Source organism: Pararge aegeria, chromosome 9 (assembly GCF_905163445.1).
Source record: "Pararge aegeria chromosome 9, ilParAegt1.1, whole genome shotgun sequence".
NCBI classification, from domain to species: Eukaryota; Metazoa; Arthropoda; class Insecta; order Lepidoptera; family Nymphalidae; genus Pararge; species Pararge aegeria.
The window spans coordinates 7,967,846-7,985,678 of record NC_053188.1 but is presented as its reverse complement, the minus strand read 5'-3'; the positions used below and the strand labels follow the sequence as shown (position 1 = coordinate 7,985,678).

At 37.0% G+C, this 17,833-nt stretch overlaps 2 protein-coding genes across 6 annotated transcripts; one reads left to right on the top strand and one right to left on the bottom strand.

The window, feature by feature from the left end:
• The first annotated feature begins 2,977 nt into the window (after positions 1-2,977).
• Positions 2,978-16,690, top strand: LOC120626166 (abl interactor 2). Of its 5 annotated transcripts, none has more exons than XM_039893522.1 (9): positions 2,978-3,059; positions 8,389-8,828; positions 10,236-10,433; positions 11,319-11,443; positions 12,254-12,329; positions 13,050-13,117; positions 13,769-13,918; positions 14,893-14,998; positions 16,428-16,690. In XM_039893522.1, exons 1-9 carry the CDS (start codon positions 3,055-3,057, stop codon positions 16,589-16,591), a joined length of 1,332 nt encoding a protein of 443 aa, XP_039749456.1. In that variant the 5' UTR covers positions 2,978-3,054; the 3' UTR covers positions 16,592-16,690. The 5 variants fall into 5 exon arrangements, with proteins under 5 accessions (XP_039749456.1, XP_039749458.1, XP_039749457.1 ...); XM_039893524.1 differs by having other exon boundaries at positions 2,985-3,059; positions 14,902-14,998; XM_039893523.1 differs by having other exon boundaries at positions 2,987-3,059; positions 10,245-10,433.
• On the bottom strand, positions 3,200-7,155 carry LOC120626165 (striatin-interacting protein 1). The gene has a single exon (XM_039893521.1). It carries the CDS (start codon positions 6,976-6,978, stop codon positions 4,522-4,524), a length of 2,457 nt encoding a protein of 818 aa, XP_039749455.1. The 5' UTR covers positions 6,979-7,155; the 3' UTR covers positions 3,200-4,521.
• Positions 16,691-17,833: the final 1,143 nt, after the last annotated feature.

Sequence of the window (17,833 nt, the reverse complement as noted above, 5' to 3'; positions counted from 1 at the left end):
ATTCCACTACAAGTTCGCCCTTGGCTGCAATCTCCTTTAATGGTAAGTGATGATGCAATAAACTAGGTATATTTAACCCGTAGTCCTAATCGGTTTCTACGCGACACCGGAACAATAAATCGCTTAGCGGTACGTCTTTGTGGGCAGGGTGGTTAGTAGCCACGGCCGAAGCCTCCCACCAGATTAAAAGACTGGACCAGAGTAAATTTAGAAATTATAAATTCCCAAATTGCCCCGGCCGGGAAACGAACCTGGGACCTGCAGCTTAAAACTCACCGCTCACCGCTGCCAGTGGCATGCACAGGAAATCGGACAAGGGTAAGCATAACGAAGTAAAATGTTACATGAAAATGTTTGGGTATGCAGTGCTTTTGTGCATGTATGAAGTGCACGCCACTGACCGCTGCACACGGGAGGTCATCAAAACTTATTACAAACACCTTGTCTTTCACAGGTCTTTCATCCGCTTTTAAAAAGAAAATCCGCTGAGTTAATTCGCGGCTTTTCTTGGTAAGTAGTATCCGCCTTCTGAATCGGTGATAGAACACAAAAGTGCTTATTATGAATTATGAATGTTTTTGAACATAGAAATATTCACGTCGTCTCTTATTGGAAGAGGGGAAATCTACACGCTACTTTAGTGCAGGCTAGGTAGGTTTAAAATGATTATTATCACGTGTTAGTGCTAACAACCCCAATTCCTATGCGGCTATAAATTTAAATCGTGTAGGTACCAATAATTGTTTTGTAGATCATAACGCACCCTAGCGGTTTTTAAGTGCCCCGATGGGGCGAGAAGAGAATCCATTATAATAGGTACACAAGATTACAAATGTTTTGATGTCATCGCAGTGACGTTTGACATGAGAACAAACACAGCTTGCCCCCGCTCGAATCCATCTCTAACAGAAATAATTAAAAAACATGTGTAGGTAGGTACTCATGTTCTTATGTACAAATTGGTAGAGGTCTAACCAGTAAATTAGAAACTATAAAGCCCGTTTTCACTAAACGTAGGTATAGATATGTAGGTAGGATTTAAGGGATGTCTATAGAAAAAAAACTTTTCACCAACTCTTAGCAGATAAAGTCATAAGTCAAAATCAAACTCAAAAATATCTTTGTTCAATTAAGCCCATAATTTATAGGCAAAATTGTGCTACTTTGGGTGACATTATTACAATTTTCTTAAGTATTTCCAAATTTGTTAAAAACAGATTATAGCCTATGTTACTTCGTGATTCTTTAGCTTTCTTTCGAAGTAATGGTTAAAATCGGTGTAGTACTTTCGGAGCCTATTGGGTAGGTACCTACAAACAAACAAGCGCAGGAACATAAAAATCTGTCCTATATATAATACTAACTGTTGCCCACGACTTCGTCTGCGTTTGTTTTTGTTTTTTGATATGGCATTAAATTTAGTTGTAATTCTAAAAAAAATTAAAGTATTTAGTATCGCTAAGCCTTAAATGAGGAGTTTGCTGAGGTCCGCTGAGGAGTTCTGTCCTCTATCTCTAACCACAGTTTGGGCAAAATTTAACACACATTAGGCTCTTTAGTACAAAAATAATTATTTAAATCGGTTATAATTTGTCAGAGTTATGGTGTAAAATCGTCAAACACTCATCCCCTCTCCCAAAGGAACCGAGCTTATTGTCGGGATAAAAGGTATCCTATATTACTTCTAACACTTTCAAGAGTATGTGTACAAAGTTTCATGATGATCTATTAAGTAGTTTTTGCGTTAAAGAGTAACAAACAAACTTACATTGACATTTGTAATATTAGTAGGGATTACTATTGATAGATAAACCTATAATAATAGATTATGTCGAGGCAGTATTAGGTGCATGAGCTAAAAACAAATGCGCTAAGAAAACCGAGAGTGTAACGCGTTTCATACGACGATTTTCATCACACTTGCGAGGAAAATAAAGGATAAACTTTAAGATACGTTCTCAGAAAATAGCAGACCACTTTTTGCTATTTTTTTGGTCGAAACAGGTTATTCACTCGCGATTAGTGCCTCGATTATTATTCCCGGCGGAGTAAAATCTACTAGGTACTTATTTTTCTACTTTCCAATTACGACTTTTTTCGCCCGCCAAGGTAAACAGACTTACAGCCAGCATTGTACCTGCTTTATTCAAGATATAGTAAAGGGAATATTTAAGTATTTAAAACATGTTTATAACATAAAATTAAACGTTCATTTATCATAATAAATTATCAGGAAGGTAAAAGTATTTGTCCATTTATGCCTACTATTTTAAACCGCATTAAACTTCTTTGAAGGTTAAAAAAAATTAGCTGCAATGCCCGGCTAAATTAAAGGTGGTCCATCTTCATACACATAACTTGCAGTGTGGTGCAAACTAAACTTAATCGGGTCATCATAAATGAAGCACTAATAGTCGGTAATTTTAAAATAAAATACGCGCACCTAATATCTTGGATTATGAGCCTTTCTAAAGTGCAATAAGGTTTATATTTTCGACTAATAATTTAACAGTATAAAATTAAGGCATCGCGCGACCGCTCCGTTGCCGGGGGAGAGGGGAGTGCGTCAAAGAGTAAACGCTGTGCGCCTGGTTTGGGCGCCATAATAGCTTTAATTAAATTATAGTTTTATTTATTTTACCATAGGAATCATTCCAATGGTAAAAAAAATTAAATTTTTAGACAACCTAAGAAATTATTTGACAGATTTAATATGCAAGAAAAAATTTTATCTCAGTTTAAAATTATTTGGCAAGCAAATGATCGATCATGAACACAGATTTTCATTAGTTTTCAATCATTTTATTGTGGCCCTTCGAGTCAGATTTATCTTAGCAAGATATGCTCATAATGGAAACATCAGGTGAGGTTTTTTATTTGTTAATTACGTGTTATTTAATGGTAACTTTACATATTTGTATGGTATCTATTAATACAAATTGATACAAATGATGTGTCTAATTGCTTATAGGTACACCTCACATGAAAATTCCCTCATTTTTATTGTGGAAGAAGGGCCGGTAATGGCAAAGCCAATTTTGATGAGACTTTCACATGTAGTAAGTAACTTCTTGCCAGGTGTTCTATCCTGGCAAGTTACGTAAGTAAAATACAATAACGGGTAACATCCATATTTAAATCAAAAGTGTGACAAAGTCTAATCTACTTGTAGGTACAAATAAATATAAAGAAAAAGCTGTTTTAATTTATAAACTCTTTAATTTAATTTACACTAAGTCGCTACCACAACTAGCATTTTAATGTTAACGCCTTTATGTAAGTAATTATTCTATTGGAACTGAAATATTTTCCGGTTTCCAAAGTGTTATTTCATTTTATTTTATCTATTAAAAATCATGCGGCATGCCGATGTTTAGATTTTTTAAACTTCATAATTTTATTCAATAATTAGTCAAGTCATTAAAATCTGTGATCCGTCCGATCCCTCGTGAAAATTTACCCGTATAGGTATAATTGGCGCGATTATTGGCCGAAGTGAATCGATCAATCGTTCTCTTTGAGTGGGTATTTGAACCTATTTAGGGTGATGAGGATTTAAGGATGGGTAAAAAAGACCTTGAATGGTTGAAGTGCATTCGCCAAAACGGGCCCCACTACAAGATAGATAGATAGATAGATATAAATAAACGTTACGGCTTAAGCACAATGTAAGGATAGTCATGTAGAGTTCGGAAGCGGTCTAGACAATGCAATACTACGGGAGAAAGTAAGGATCTTTCACAGAGTGGATAAAACTGTGGGAGATAAATATTTTGTTGTTTCCCTATGGAGAAAATATCTCCTGCCTATGTTAACCATGCACGAAAAAACATTTGCTATTCCAGATCATTTCGGTAGCCTATGTTATATTAGTAATACACTCAAAAGCACAATGCAAAACTAATATCACATAGTAATCTTTACACATTTATTTTACAGATCTATTGCCCTTTTATTTACTAGGAATACATAATTTACAAACCAACAATGGGCAACATTACTAACATTTTAACATAATTTTTAAAATAAACATGATGTGAAATACTTATTATGAATTGCTACAATATCATGAATGTAATTCAATTGATTGATTTGAATCCCTCGAAATTTGAATACTATCATGTTTCAGAAATCAGAATACTTCATGGATCAGAATACTCAATATCCTAGATCTAATTTACAAAATTATGATTGAATACTGAAATGTTAATAAAAGTATAAAAAGCACGATATATCCATTTTAATCATTTCGGAACACACAAATGTATTTGTTTAAAAGTTAAGTTATATCTAATAAAGTAATTTTCAAACTTTGTTATATTACCTTAATTTGTTAACGATAAAATGTATGCTGGTACCAATTTAAAAAAGTCTATACACATTAGTCATGAATACAGCATGACAGAAATAAGAAAATATGTACATATATAAAAAAACCATGTTTACAATTGATTAAATGTAAATCATTTAAAAGAGGAAAGTGTTATACTATATCCACTATATCATACGATTATTTTTATTTCATGCCGAGAGTAATACATCCCAATTGATTTCATTATTATATACCTCTTGGTCAAGCCATAATTCATAGTTTGTTTTAAATTCTTCATCTAGATCTATAATTGTGTCTAGTACACTATTTAAATCTGTATCAACTGGAGTTAGTTCACCCTCATGGTCCACACCAGAACCGTACCGTCTTTGATTGAAGCGATCTACACTGACTCTCAAAGCACATTCTTCATCTTGAAAATCCCAAGGTCGCGCATCAACTTCATTCCCAAAAGCCCAATCATCATTCAATCTGTGACGTACTTTAGAGTATATTGCACTAATAGTCTTCATGTTTGTTTTTCTCCATTGCCGTCCCAAGTATTTGGTTTGCATCTTTAACAACTTCAACACATAGAACTGCATTAATGCATGCCTCACTTTAAGTGTACGTTTAAGAATTGGAGCACTTTTGAATACAACAAGCATCATAATTCTTGCATTCTTCCACTTTGTCAATTTATTTAAAATTCTTAAAAGGTTAATGCATGAAAAGACATTCCTCCAAGAGTATGGAACTGATGAGTCTCCAATGTCCAAACATTCTTTGGTTAACTCTGGCTGTTCACCTATTACACAAGCAGGGAAGTCAAAAATTGGTATTGAGTTTTTCGCCCCAATATAAGACAAAATGTTCTGATTAAAAAACTTTAGTACTAAAGGCATGCAGTTTGCAAACACAAGATGCTGGGACATAAATTCAAACTGATACACATGATTTAATTTAAAATGTTTTAACAATAGCAATAAGATTGCTGTTACTGCTTTAACAATAATCTCTTTGTGCCTGTTGACATCAATACCAAGTTTTAATGATTGAAGTACTGTCATGGGCATTTCCTCGGGCAGTACATCAGCCATAATGTTCATTGAGTAAGTCTTCGCTGTTGATGTAGGTGTGGCAGCTAAAAGTATTTTTAGTAGAGCAATCATATACTGTGGTAAATTAGGTAACATTGCTTTGTACAGAATTTCCACCTCAGTCTCTTCAACATCTTTTTCACCTCTAGTTAAAGGACTTCTACCAATTTCATATTCTCTTTCAGCTTGAACTTCAGCAAGGCTTGTGTACATATGCTTCTTCAATATCTCTATACCCTCATGAATAGGTTGAGGTAAACCAGCTTTTGTCTTTCTATCACCGGGAAGGGAGTATCCAACAAATTTTATCCTTACATTGTCTAAAAACATGTCAATATCTTTTTGACGAACTTTAGATCTCCAGGGTAAACTTCTGGGCAGTGGTGGAGGTGGAGGGGGACTATCAAAACGTTTAATACACATGTAGTATGGGCAATTAGGATTTGTATTAGCATTTTGATTATTATCAGAGGACATAGACTGAAACTCCATTGAATAATCTTCAGATCCATTGCCAGTTTCTTCTTTGTCAACAAAAATTTGCTCATCAGATTCATCTAGGGATGTTTGTTTAATGAATGTCTGCCTACGAAGTGCTCTTTCGTTCTCCTTCAGTTTTCTCTGTCCAGGGTTTTGGTTCTCTAATATATCTGCCGCACTGGGAGGGGGAGAGCTTGAACGCATGCTTTTTATAATTTCAAGAGTGTCTTCTGTCACAGGAGGCAAACCATACTTCTCCCTAAGCTTAGCTTTTCGTTCTTTTAACTGCTTTGAACCCCCAAGATAAACAAGTAATATCTTCCATAAAAGCAGTAATACTTTTTTCATTGGAAAATGAGGTGTAGTCCCATTACATAATTGAGTTACCATACCCAGTAGTTTAACAGGTAACATTTCATCCCCAAAGGGTGACCCAATTTCATCCTTGAATGTTTTCACTAGGTGGGCATACTCTAACTCTTGATTGTCTTTTTCAGTTCTCATATGTTCTGTTATAAGGTACAAAACAGATAGAATTACTCTTAAGTTAGTAGAGTCCGCAAGAGATTCAGCAAGTTTTCTAGATGCTACCGCAGCACTACTCCTCACTATTTCTAGATTTAACAGCTCAACAAAAGCAGCGAAGGTTCCCATATCATACAAAGTCATTATATTAACACGAGCCCAGTAAGCTTGTTCTGCATCAGACTGCATCTCAGCCCAGCAGCCCTGAGCCAGATATAGTATACACCTCGTTGCTCGCATTCGTATTTCACTCACGGCTACATCCAGATGCTCCAAGAGCTTCATTACAACAGTGCGTTGCTGTGTACTCGACAATCTCTGCCAACTCGGTGGGAAATTGAATTCTTCCATTATCTCCTCGAAAGCTTTCACGTTATATTGAAATTCCGGATGTTCTGTGTAGCTGTAGAGTTCAGCTATCTCATTAGCTTGAGTGTCGCAGTCGTCGTACACAAAATCCAGCTCAGGGCTTTCCATATCGATACAGTCACCTTCTTCCATAGGTCGGCGGACATCAGGTATTTTAGTGCCGCCGCGGCGGCCATTACCATTAGTTCCCATTTTACTGCACTTTAATTAGAAGTACTTATTTGTTACATTCTAAGGACACTGTTGAGTAGAAAAATTCTAATACAAATTGACTACAAAACAGCTAAATTTAATTTTGTGTAAATTCGACTTGAATTCGACAATTGGCAGAACCCAAGAGCCAAGTAGAACGCAGACTAGGCACACAGTAAGAACACACAGAGCTAAAAAAAGATAGTTTTTTTTCACAAACAAAATTAACCACCGTTTATATGTTTTATCAACTAAATATATTTTTCTATAAATCCGGAATATTATGTGCATTTAAAAAGCTTCCAGTCACGAAAAGATATGTATCTACGACTAACTTTGATAGAAAATAACTAACACATCTTTGTAAATTTTACTAATAAATGTTACTGCTCCACCTGATCGTTAGCTCATTAACGCACTAAAAAAAAGTGTTAAACAGATGGCTTTGAAAGATGCTTTTTAATATAACTTTTAGTTATGAGGTGATTTACCGCGATAAATATATCAGCTGAGAAAATACGTTACGGTATACTCTATGAATATCATTTTTAATTATTTGCAAGATAAAAAGTTAAAAACGTTTTTAAACGTTTGAAATCAGAAATTAAAATAAGATGTTTAATTATTTAAATTTATATATAAAAAAATCCGCATGCACAGTACAAAAGCTAATGTAGTCAACAAGGTTTAACATAGTTAGGTTAATGCCATTTAAATTTGACGCAAATTGGCTCCATCTGCATTCTGCGTCAATTAGTCTGTAGTGTGATTTAATGGCGTTGTCTATATACAGTAATCCATAAATCAAAAAAAGAAGTATATACAGTAGCATTACTTTATAGACACATAAGAGTAATGAGTAATTAAATGGACACATCAAGCAAAATACATCTCTTACTGAAATCTGTAGTCAATTTTGAAAATAAAGTTGACAATCATATTTATTTTTATTTAATCTGTGGTTTGTCATGGGTGGAGTGCAATATGTATATATTTTTTAATATTTACGTATGAAAGAATCGATGATTTACCGGATACTTTGTTTAGTGTATTAATAAATTCAGAAGGAAGAAAGGAAGGTACGAACAGAACCAAGGTATATAGTATTATAAACTTAATTTTATAAGAACTCTGCAAGCTATACCAGCAAAAGATTGACTATTCGTTATCTATTCCGTATTCCAGATATCCGTTAGTCCGTCAGTTTCTTTAGTATATTTCATTAAATTTATAAACTATTCTGTCTGCTGCGTTTTATAATTTATAGTAGTTGCGATATATCACTTCCTTTACAATGTTCGCTAATTAAGTACCACTTTTACGTTCAGCAATCATCAGTGAAGGTCGCTTGGCAATACTTTTCAATATCGAACATTCATTGTTTAAACTAAGGAAAGATCTTATTTTCAGCCTCAAAATGGCAGAATTAGCTGCGTTGCTCCAAACGGACATTCCCGAGGGTCGAAACCACCTAACTGACAGTCACACAAATCTCGAACGAGTAGCTGAATACTGTGAAGCGAATTACTTCCAATCGGAAAACAAAAGGCTCGCATTGGAAAGTACTAAGAACTACACCACACAGTCCCTAGCTAGTGTGGCCTATCAAATAAACACACTTGCATACAATTTTCTGCAGTTATTAGAGTTACAAACCATGCAGCTAGCAGAGATGGAGGGTCAGATGAATCACATCGCCCAAACAGTCTCCATTCATAAGGAGAAAGTTGCCAGAAGGGAGATTGGTGTGTTAACTGCAAACAAGGTTACCAATAGGCAGTATAAAATCATAGCTCCTGCTAATCCTGAGAAGCCTATAAAATATGTCCGAAAGAGCATTGATTACTCAGGTATGTTTGGTTTTGATTACATTTGCACAACATAACAATGCATTGTATAGCAAGCGGTGATAGCCCTTGTAGGTAGTTATGTGAAAAAAAACTTGCTTCAACTGTGAAGGAAAACATCATGAGGGAACCTGCATGCCTGATAGTTCTCAATAATGTTTTCAAAGGTGTGTGGAATCCACCAATCCACACTGGGCCAGTGAGGTGGACTACAGCCTTTACCCTTTCTCATTGTGGGAGTAGACTTGTGTTCTAGAGTGGGCTGTTAATGGGTTTATAGGATGATGAATGCAATGTATTGCAAAAAATCTTAATCATTATTTTCTAAGTCTGACTATGGTGTGTACTAGTAAATACAAAGATTATGGGATTGCGGCAGTTTGCCACCATCTGCATGTGTCTTTTGCCAAGTGCATCTCTTAATAAATACGAGTACCTTATTAATAAATGTGGGTTATAATAATATTATACAGACCAAAATACACACATAACACAGCAAGTATACATTTGGGAGCTTGTGTAACTTGCCATGTACCTATACAGCTTAGATATTTTATGAGCATTTTAAAGCCTTGGCCCTGACTAATTGTTTGGTACAATTGTGATGTAGATATTACAAAAATTTTGGAAATTATGGCTTAAAGGGAGATTTGGTGGAAATGGCTTAAAAAAGGGAGAAATAATTGTATTCACTTTCCTCTTCGGCCATTAGTTCAAAGAGAACTAAAATTATTTAATTAAAAAATATTTTACTTTTTATACAATGATACTATTTGGGGTTTTCAGAACATTTGAATTGTAAATTTTGGGTGAAAGATAGTATATTTAGGAAATATCTCATAGAATATTTAAAGCTTCTATCTTCTATCTTGTCATCCCAATACTTGCTATTTCTACCGCTGCCTTTGATGATGGCTTAACATGCTCAAGCATGGGACTGACAAAAATCAGTCTCTTAATCCTATCGTTGAATATGAGAACATCATCATTTAGCTGTCTGTAGCGAGTTTATTAGAGACCAGCTTTTGGCCACAGATTCATCCCTGTTTTTTATTAATCCCAGGATATGTGATCCAAAATCTTAAATCCAGGATGCAAGAATTCACTAAGATTAGTTATGCATAAAGCTTATACAATGTGTTACTGAAAACAGAAATAAATCTTCTGAGGTATTAGAGCTACCTTGTTTTGTCTCTGAGACTTATCTGTGAAACCGAAACGCTAATAGTAACACATTTGAATAACACATTGCTATCCTTAGGATGCAAGCTATAATATAGGTGCCAAATTTCATCAAGTGTGTTGCAGTCGTTGAGCTAAACATTGGTGACAAATAGATGTACTTTAGCATTTATAATATGAGTATGGATTCACAGCTATAAGCAGAAAAAGCTAGTAATTTAGAATAAGTGTTTCTAGCTCTGGATGACATTGGTCACGGAGCCCGATGGAACAACGGCAGCACTGGCACGCCGCGCGGTCGCCGTTCGGGCTCCGCCCCAGGTGCTGCACCTTTGCCAGCACCTACAACTAAACCGCCCACACCACCAGCAGTGGTGCGTTCTTCATCCGCCGCAAACACTGGCACTCTTGGAAGGGGCACTCTTGGTAAGACTTAAACGGCTTTGAACCGTTATAAATGAGAAAAAAAAGAATGCTCCTTTTTTAAACAGTTGACCAATCAGATGTTGACAAACCTGGTGTTAAGGAAAATCATCGTCTATAAACAGAGCAACACTTCAAAGGGCATGCCAGGTCCGGCAATCTGCCGTCCTGTGTCTATCTACCAGAGACGTAGGTGTTAAGTGCCTGTAATTAAACCAGCAACAACGCCCGTCCGTCCGTAACACAGGCATTGCAACAATGGCGGTAGAAATAAGCATGGCGGCACTAACTGCTATGTAATTTTCGGTGACTATAAAATATATATTTTTGTCCTTAAATAAAACTTAATTAGGCTTTATTACATATACAATACATATATAAAACATCAGCAAAAAAAAAATGTTTATTGTACGTAAATTCAAAAATGTTTTATTCCTGTAAACTTACAATCACAGGCACTTATGAAGCGTTAATATAACATGTTACCACTAATGTTAGGTGATGGTGATAACTACATTCGTTAACTTAAAGCTAGGTGAGTTCCAAACACGCCCTGGTCTAAGAAGAGCCCGCAACTAACTTATAAAAAACCTATAAGAGCACTCCGCTTTTGCGTGCGTTCAATAGTTCCTTCTTTCTGTCTTGTCTGTCTTTTGCGCATCGAAACATTATATAGTCATAGCAAAATGGGCGTCAATCGAAAAACGATCGAATCGATTTTCTTGAGCGACAGATTTTAATTTTACAAACGTTCTGCCAACACTACTAGCCTTAGAATTGTGGCCAAATTTGAGCTTCAAGATGATGAGGATAAGTTATATTTTACTCTGACGACTTCCATTGCGAGTACCATTGGTACAGGCCCCGGTTTAACAGCATACCTCGCAGGTAAATCGTCGCGGGAGTACCGCACGCCGCCGGCCGTGGCCCCGCCGCAGGTACCGTCGCACTACGCACCCAACTACCCACGCCGCCCGCCGGGGTATTCCACTCTACCGGTTGCGCAACCACAGGTAATCCATACTTTTGTTTTGTCGTGGTAGTAAAGCTTCAGAGTCACTAAGCGAGCGATGGAAAGAGCAAGGAGTATCTCTACGTGATCAAATCAGAAATTTGTAGATACGTAGAAGAACTAAAGTTACCGACATAGCTCAACGAGTCGCGTTACTGAAGTGGCAAAGGGCGGGGCACATTGCTCGGAGAACACATGGACGTTGGGGTTCCAAGGTGTTGAAGTGGCAACCCCGCACCGGTAAACGCAGCGTTGGTCGACCCCCAACCCGGTGGACAGATGACATCAAACGAGTCGCGGGGAGCCGCTGGATACAAGTTGCCCAGAATCATGGAGTTTGGAACTTTCGTTCCTTGGGTAGGACCGATGTTAAAAACCACCACGGCATGTCCCTATATGATTAGAAAAAGTTTGTATGTTTGTATCATCATCACCATCATCAACCCACTATTGGGCATGGATCTCGGATTGAGAAAAGTTTAGGCCGTAGTCCACCATGCCGGCCAAGTGCGTATTGGTAAACATCACACGCCTTTGAGAAAAATATAAAAAACATTATTTATGGAGCAAGCTAGGAAAAAAAACTCAACTGAATAGCTTTATTTGTGTGAACTAAATGTTCCGTAAAGCATAAAAATCTAATATGTGTAATACATAGTAAAAATATTGGCATATTTGTTATTAGAAAGTATTTTACTAAGGAGTATCGCCAAGGCCCTATAAGAAATCATTTGAAACTCAATTTTGACATCACTAAAACTCTATTGAGTTTCTTTTAGAGAATGGAATCTATAAAATATTATAACTACAGGTTGGAATGGTGCACCCGAATCAGCACCAGTCACCATCCAATTATTCACAACAAGATTTGCATTCCAGTATGCCACGTAAGTATGAAAATATAATATTATAACAGTGGAAATCATTACACATGGTTGATGGACAGATGGTTACAGAGCATAGACCTACCACAATGCTCCAGTGCAGATTGGTGACCTTGAAATAATTAGTTAGTGATAATAACGTTGACCGACGGCTTAACGAGCTCTCAGACGCACGGGGTTTGACACTGCCAATATCCTAGGCATTTTGTAACAGTACAACACAATACTTCATTTATTTTTGCCCATCCCGGGATAGGGAGTTGAATATGCTAAACACTAGATATAACACGTGAAGAAGAAGAAAGTACATCTTCTACTTTTGTTTGCGGCTCAGGTTCGCCTGGTCCCTAGTTGACACTAGGGACCAGGCGAACCTGAGCCGCAAACAAAAGTCTATAGTCTATAGTTATAGTCTATAGTCTATAGTCTATCTGGTGACCCAGATCAGATCAGTCCTATAAGAGGACCAATCCAAATTTGGATTGGTCCTCTTATAGGACTGATCCAAAATTAGTGTTATATAGTTTAGATAAAACATAATTCATCGAGTTCAAGAATCAAGCTTCAAAGTCACTGCTTTTACCAAAGTCAAAAGTTAAATATCTAAAAAAAAGTTCTATCCTCTTCCAGGAAATACAGTGTAAAAAGGAAAGCGATATTTTTAGACTTGTCAAGTATAGTTTACAGATTTGTGTAAAACATAATGCATGCTTTATATTCCAGCACCGCCTTCTCCATTGATTGGGTCAGATGGAGAACACAGCCAGCATTCTATGAGCCTGCCAGGGCACGTAAGTAAATAATAAAGCATATTTTTATTATAAGTTTAAAAAATAGCACTGCGATTAAAACTACCCTAATTACGTAACAGTTGCATAAAGAGTTAGGATGTTATGTATGAGCAGTTTTTTTAATGTTAATAAAATTAACGGACCACGCATATCGCCCACCTGATGGTAAGTGGTAAACCATCGCATATTAACAGCAACACTCCGCGGTAACACGTCCTGCAAAGTTCCGCCCTGTATCCATCTAATATAAAGTGTAATATGGTTATGTATGGCTAGGTATGACTGTAATAAAATAAGACTTAACACGTACGTTAAGTCTTATTTTATTACAGTCCACTGCTAGACTTAAGGCCTCTTCCAACAAGAGGATTTGCCCTTAATCAGCACGCTGGGAAGACGTGTTGGTGATCGCACTAGATGGTAGTAGTAGCATTGAAGACGCTGCTGCATTATTTCCGTTATATTCCCTAAGTCGCCTCGTACGACATCCGCTGAGAGGAGGTGTGGTGACAACTGTATTCTTATCAGCAGTCATGGCAAAGAGTATACAAACAAGTTATATTAACTCTTAAAAAAATGGCCCTGTTTACGTAATAGTTGCATAAATAGCTAGTTAAACCGCTAGTTTTACAGTGTATTTGTGTTTTGCAGCGTGCATCGTCTTCGTCGGCCGGCGGCTCGGGCGGGTCCGGCGGTGGCTCAGGCGGCGGCTCTGCGCGTGGCGGCTCGGTGTCGCCGCCGTTGCCGCCGCCGCCACTCGACGACGAGCTCGCAGAGTCCTTCGGGCGACACCACATGCAGGTAACCATTGCTGCCGACCGCCAATCACAATCATACATCCACCATCACCATCACAATCTACAAAGGGTGTAAGCGATAAGTTAATGGAAACTAAAACCGATGTGTGGTATGACTACCATACTCCCTAACAGGTTAGCCCGTTACCATCTTAGACTGCATTATCTCTTACCACCAGGTGAGATTGCAGTCAACGGCTAACTTGTGTAGAATAAAAAAAAAAATAACACAAGTCTTCCAGCGTCAAATTTTTCATGAATATGATTTTGAACAGTGTTTTTTAACATATAAATGATAAAAAAAAACAATTAAAATTTTAAGCTGTTTTCATAAAAGCTCAAATACATTGATCTTAGTACAAGATTCGCTCCCAGCACGAGTATGTATATTTCATAAACGAATCAATCATTCTGTAAAAATATCTAATCAAAAGGTGCATATTTATTTTTACATTCAAACGAATTCAAAACATTAAGTGTTTACTTATGACAACCCTATTGGAAGATAAAAGACCGACACGTGCATAGTACCTAGTACCAACGCTACGCGACGCATAGCATAAAGTGACAGGAGTCACTTTGATTTTTTTTCTGCATGTGCTGTTAATGCTGTATCTGATTTCTTAAACTATGGCAATGGTTTTACGCAATAACTATTAGCGTTGCGGTTTTGACAGATAAGTTTCAGAGACAGGAAATAATATACCTCTAAAGCCTCTGAAGTGTTATTTCGGGTTTTATTTATTAGGTGTGTTATAATACATCGAAAAAAAAACTCCGGGCTGTTTCTAAGATTTTTTTATACAAAACCATAATACAATTTGTTAATTACACCACGTAGCTGGTTCATGGTTAAAGAACCATCACAATCACGTCTACTGTCAAACAGAAAACACATAAATGTGCAACTTTGTAAACATATGACACCCTTCTTTTTCCGTGGGGGGTTAAAACGTACAACTTCAATAACTGCACCAGTTGTTCCAGGGCAAAATCAGCGGCCAGTACACCAACGCTGTGCCGGCCATTGTTCCTGATGAGGAGGATCTGCCCGGATGGGTGCCTAAGAATTACATCGAGAAAGGTAACTGGCTTGTGTGGACTGCTCACTTTACTGGCACTTCCCTATCTCGTAAATTAATACAGCACTAGTTGCCCTCCACCTTCATATAAAATTCAAAATTCAAAATGATTTATTCATGTAGACCTTATTACAGGTACTTATGAAGCGTTCATGCATTTCACATGTTAACTGGTCTAAAGCCCACCAACAAAAAGCCAATATCAAATTCAAATACAAATTAAAAATTTCTTTGTTCATATCAAAGACACCTAATAGAAGAAATACCAGTGGTGTGGATCATATCAACCCATTACTGGCCCAAAACAGGGCACGGGTCTCCTCCCACAATGAGAAGAGGTTAAGGCGACCAGCTGGCCCAGTACAGATTAATGGACTCCATAGACCTTTGAGAACATTATGGAGAATTGTTGCATGCAGGTTTCTTCACTGTGTTTTCCTTCGCCGTTAAAGCAAGTTATGTTTTAAATGCATGAGAAACGCACATAACTTAGAAAAATTAGAGGCGGGATTCGTCTCAAACTCGTCCCCCCGATAGTGAAGTCGAAGTCCTACCCACTGCTTTCACCGTGGTGGGCATAGTACTAAACTAATAAAATTACTATCGAATCAACACCAACTCCTTTCAAACGTTCTGAGTTAGCTTAAGGCATTTTGCCTCCAAGTGTACAATTGGCCAGCGATTGGCCAACGTGTCGTCCACTCGATGAGTATACACTCATCATAATTATCAAACCAGAAAAGCGGAGGTCTTAGTCCTCATCAGGAGGGTTCACAGTTATTCTTTATTTCCCACAACATAATGCTCATATTTCAATATTTGGGTCGAGTTTGTGGGTCAATATTTGGGTTGATCAATAAAAACTTGTTTTGAATCTTACAATTAAATATTATAAACAAAATTTAAAAATAGAATCAAAATAGAACACTTATTCTACACAAAGTGTTAAAGCTTTGGAATGCCTTTGGCTATAAGTTAGGCAAAATCCATCCAAATCTTTAAAAAACCTGTGAAAGATTACTTTTTGTCTCAATTATCTGATGACCCGGGAAAGTCCACTGCTCCCTTCTTCTCTTTTTTTTCATTTATTATTATTTTTGTTTGAAGATAATTATTTATTTTATTTGCTTCATATTGAATTTATTATGTTATTTCCATTTTTATATAATTTATTTTGGTAGTTACTTATTTATTTGTCTTTAGTTACACATATTCTTTAATATATATTGTATATATTTATTTAAGTAATAAAATATTTATTTTTATATAATTATATTTTATATTTTTATATATGTATATATGCGCCAAACAACTATATTCTGTATTTGTTTTCTTCGTCATTGATTGCGTATATTACGTAACAGTTGCATAAATAACTTTTATGGATAAACATAAACTGGAAATATGCTTACCGTATTGTCATTGTTGCAGTTGTAGCGATTTACGACTACTACGCCGACAAAGAGGACGAGCTGTCATTCCAGGAGAGCGCCGTGATCTACGTGCTGAAGAAGAACGACGACGGCTGGTGGGAGGGCGTTATGGACGGGGTCACTGGGTTGTTCCCCGGGAACTACGTCGAACCGTGCGTCTAGATAGCCTACTTTGACGCACGACGATGCTTATAAAAATGTTATCAAATAAAAATAAAAAGTGGGCCGTCACAGAACTTCAGGCCGATGTAAAACATCAAACTTGATAGTCATCATCCACAGCCAGTTAAAGTCCCACTACTGGGCACAAGCCTCACCTTATAGAAGAAAAAGTTTACGAGCATAGACTCGTACTCGCTCGCCTCGCTACTCCAATGCGGGCTGGTGGGCTTTAACGACTATTCTCAAGCAGGTGATAATAACCGGGACCGACGGCTTTACGTGCTATCGGACACACCGCATATTTCCTAACTACGGGCTTTTATTGAAAATTCTTAAACAGCAACAATACCTACCAACCAACCCAGGACCTCGTGATCCGTAGTCGGGCATGCTAACCACTAGAGCAACCAAATATTCGGTAAAAAGCATAATTGATGGAATGTAAATACGACGGCATGCGAGGGTTTACTGCCAAGCTGCGCCAATGTCAGTAAAAATAGGAATGTGCAACGGTTCGCCACTTATCGATAAAATACTCTGGTAGGCAAGCAACGCAAAAGCGCTGCTCGCTGAATCGCGCTGCCCAATCTAATTTATTAATAGTGTTTGTCTTAACTTTGTAAAATATTTGCAATAGTCTGTGTTTAAGCTGAGTAGAGGACAAGTATAACAAAGCTGAGTAGAGGACAAGTATAACAAATTGTGTATTAAATGTATGTTGTTGATAATTGTTATCGATATAAACTACCTGCTGTTATGCACGACGTGATAACGCTCTCTTAGCAAAATGAGTGGGAGTGAAATAGACTGTACAATGATTTGTTGTCCATCGACTCAGTTCATAATACGGGCACCATATTAGTATGCAATCTAGGGCTCTAAGATGCAAGAAATCGAAGGCTAATGTGAGGCAGACAATCTTTATTATTTTTCCGGGGTTTGTTTAGTCCGTACGCCTCTTGAGGCCGTGGAGTGAGCCCTACTCGAGTTTCGTTAGTATGGAATTGTAAAATCATGGCATTTGATCGTCCATAGAAATGACAGATTCATGGCCTTCGCACATTATCTGATGATTATACTTTAAAACTAAAGAAAAGAAGACAAGCGTATTTATAAGAGACGCAAAGTTATAATAGTGATAAGTTATCGCACCTAAGCACGCATTTTTATATATTTTATTATTTTAAGGATTTAAGATTAAATAAGCAAAGTTTACGTAATTTTAAAGCTTCTTGGTTTTGT

Excerpts from the sequence above, each read along its gene's own strand:
- LOC120626166 (XM_039893522.1), top strand. Across the intron at positions 11,444-12,253 it reads TACCGGTTGCGCAACCACAG|GTTGGAATGGTGCACCCGAA; the intron begins GTAATCCATACT and ends TTATAACTACAG. Across the intron at positions 12,330-13,049 it reads TTTGCATTCCAGTATGCCAC|CACCGCCTTCTCCATTGATT; the intron begins GTAAGTATGAAA and ends TTTATATTCCAG.
- LOC120626165 (XM_039893521.1), bottom strand. The coding sequence starts at position 6,978 with ATGGGAACTAATGGTAATGGCCGCCGCGGCGGCACTAAAATACCTGAT.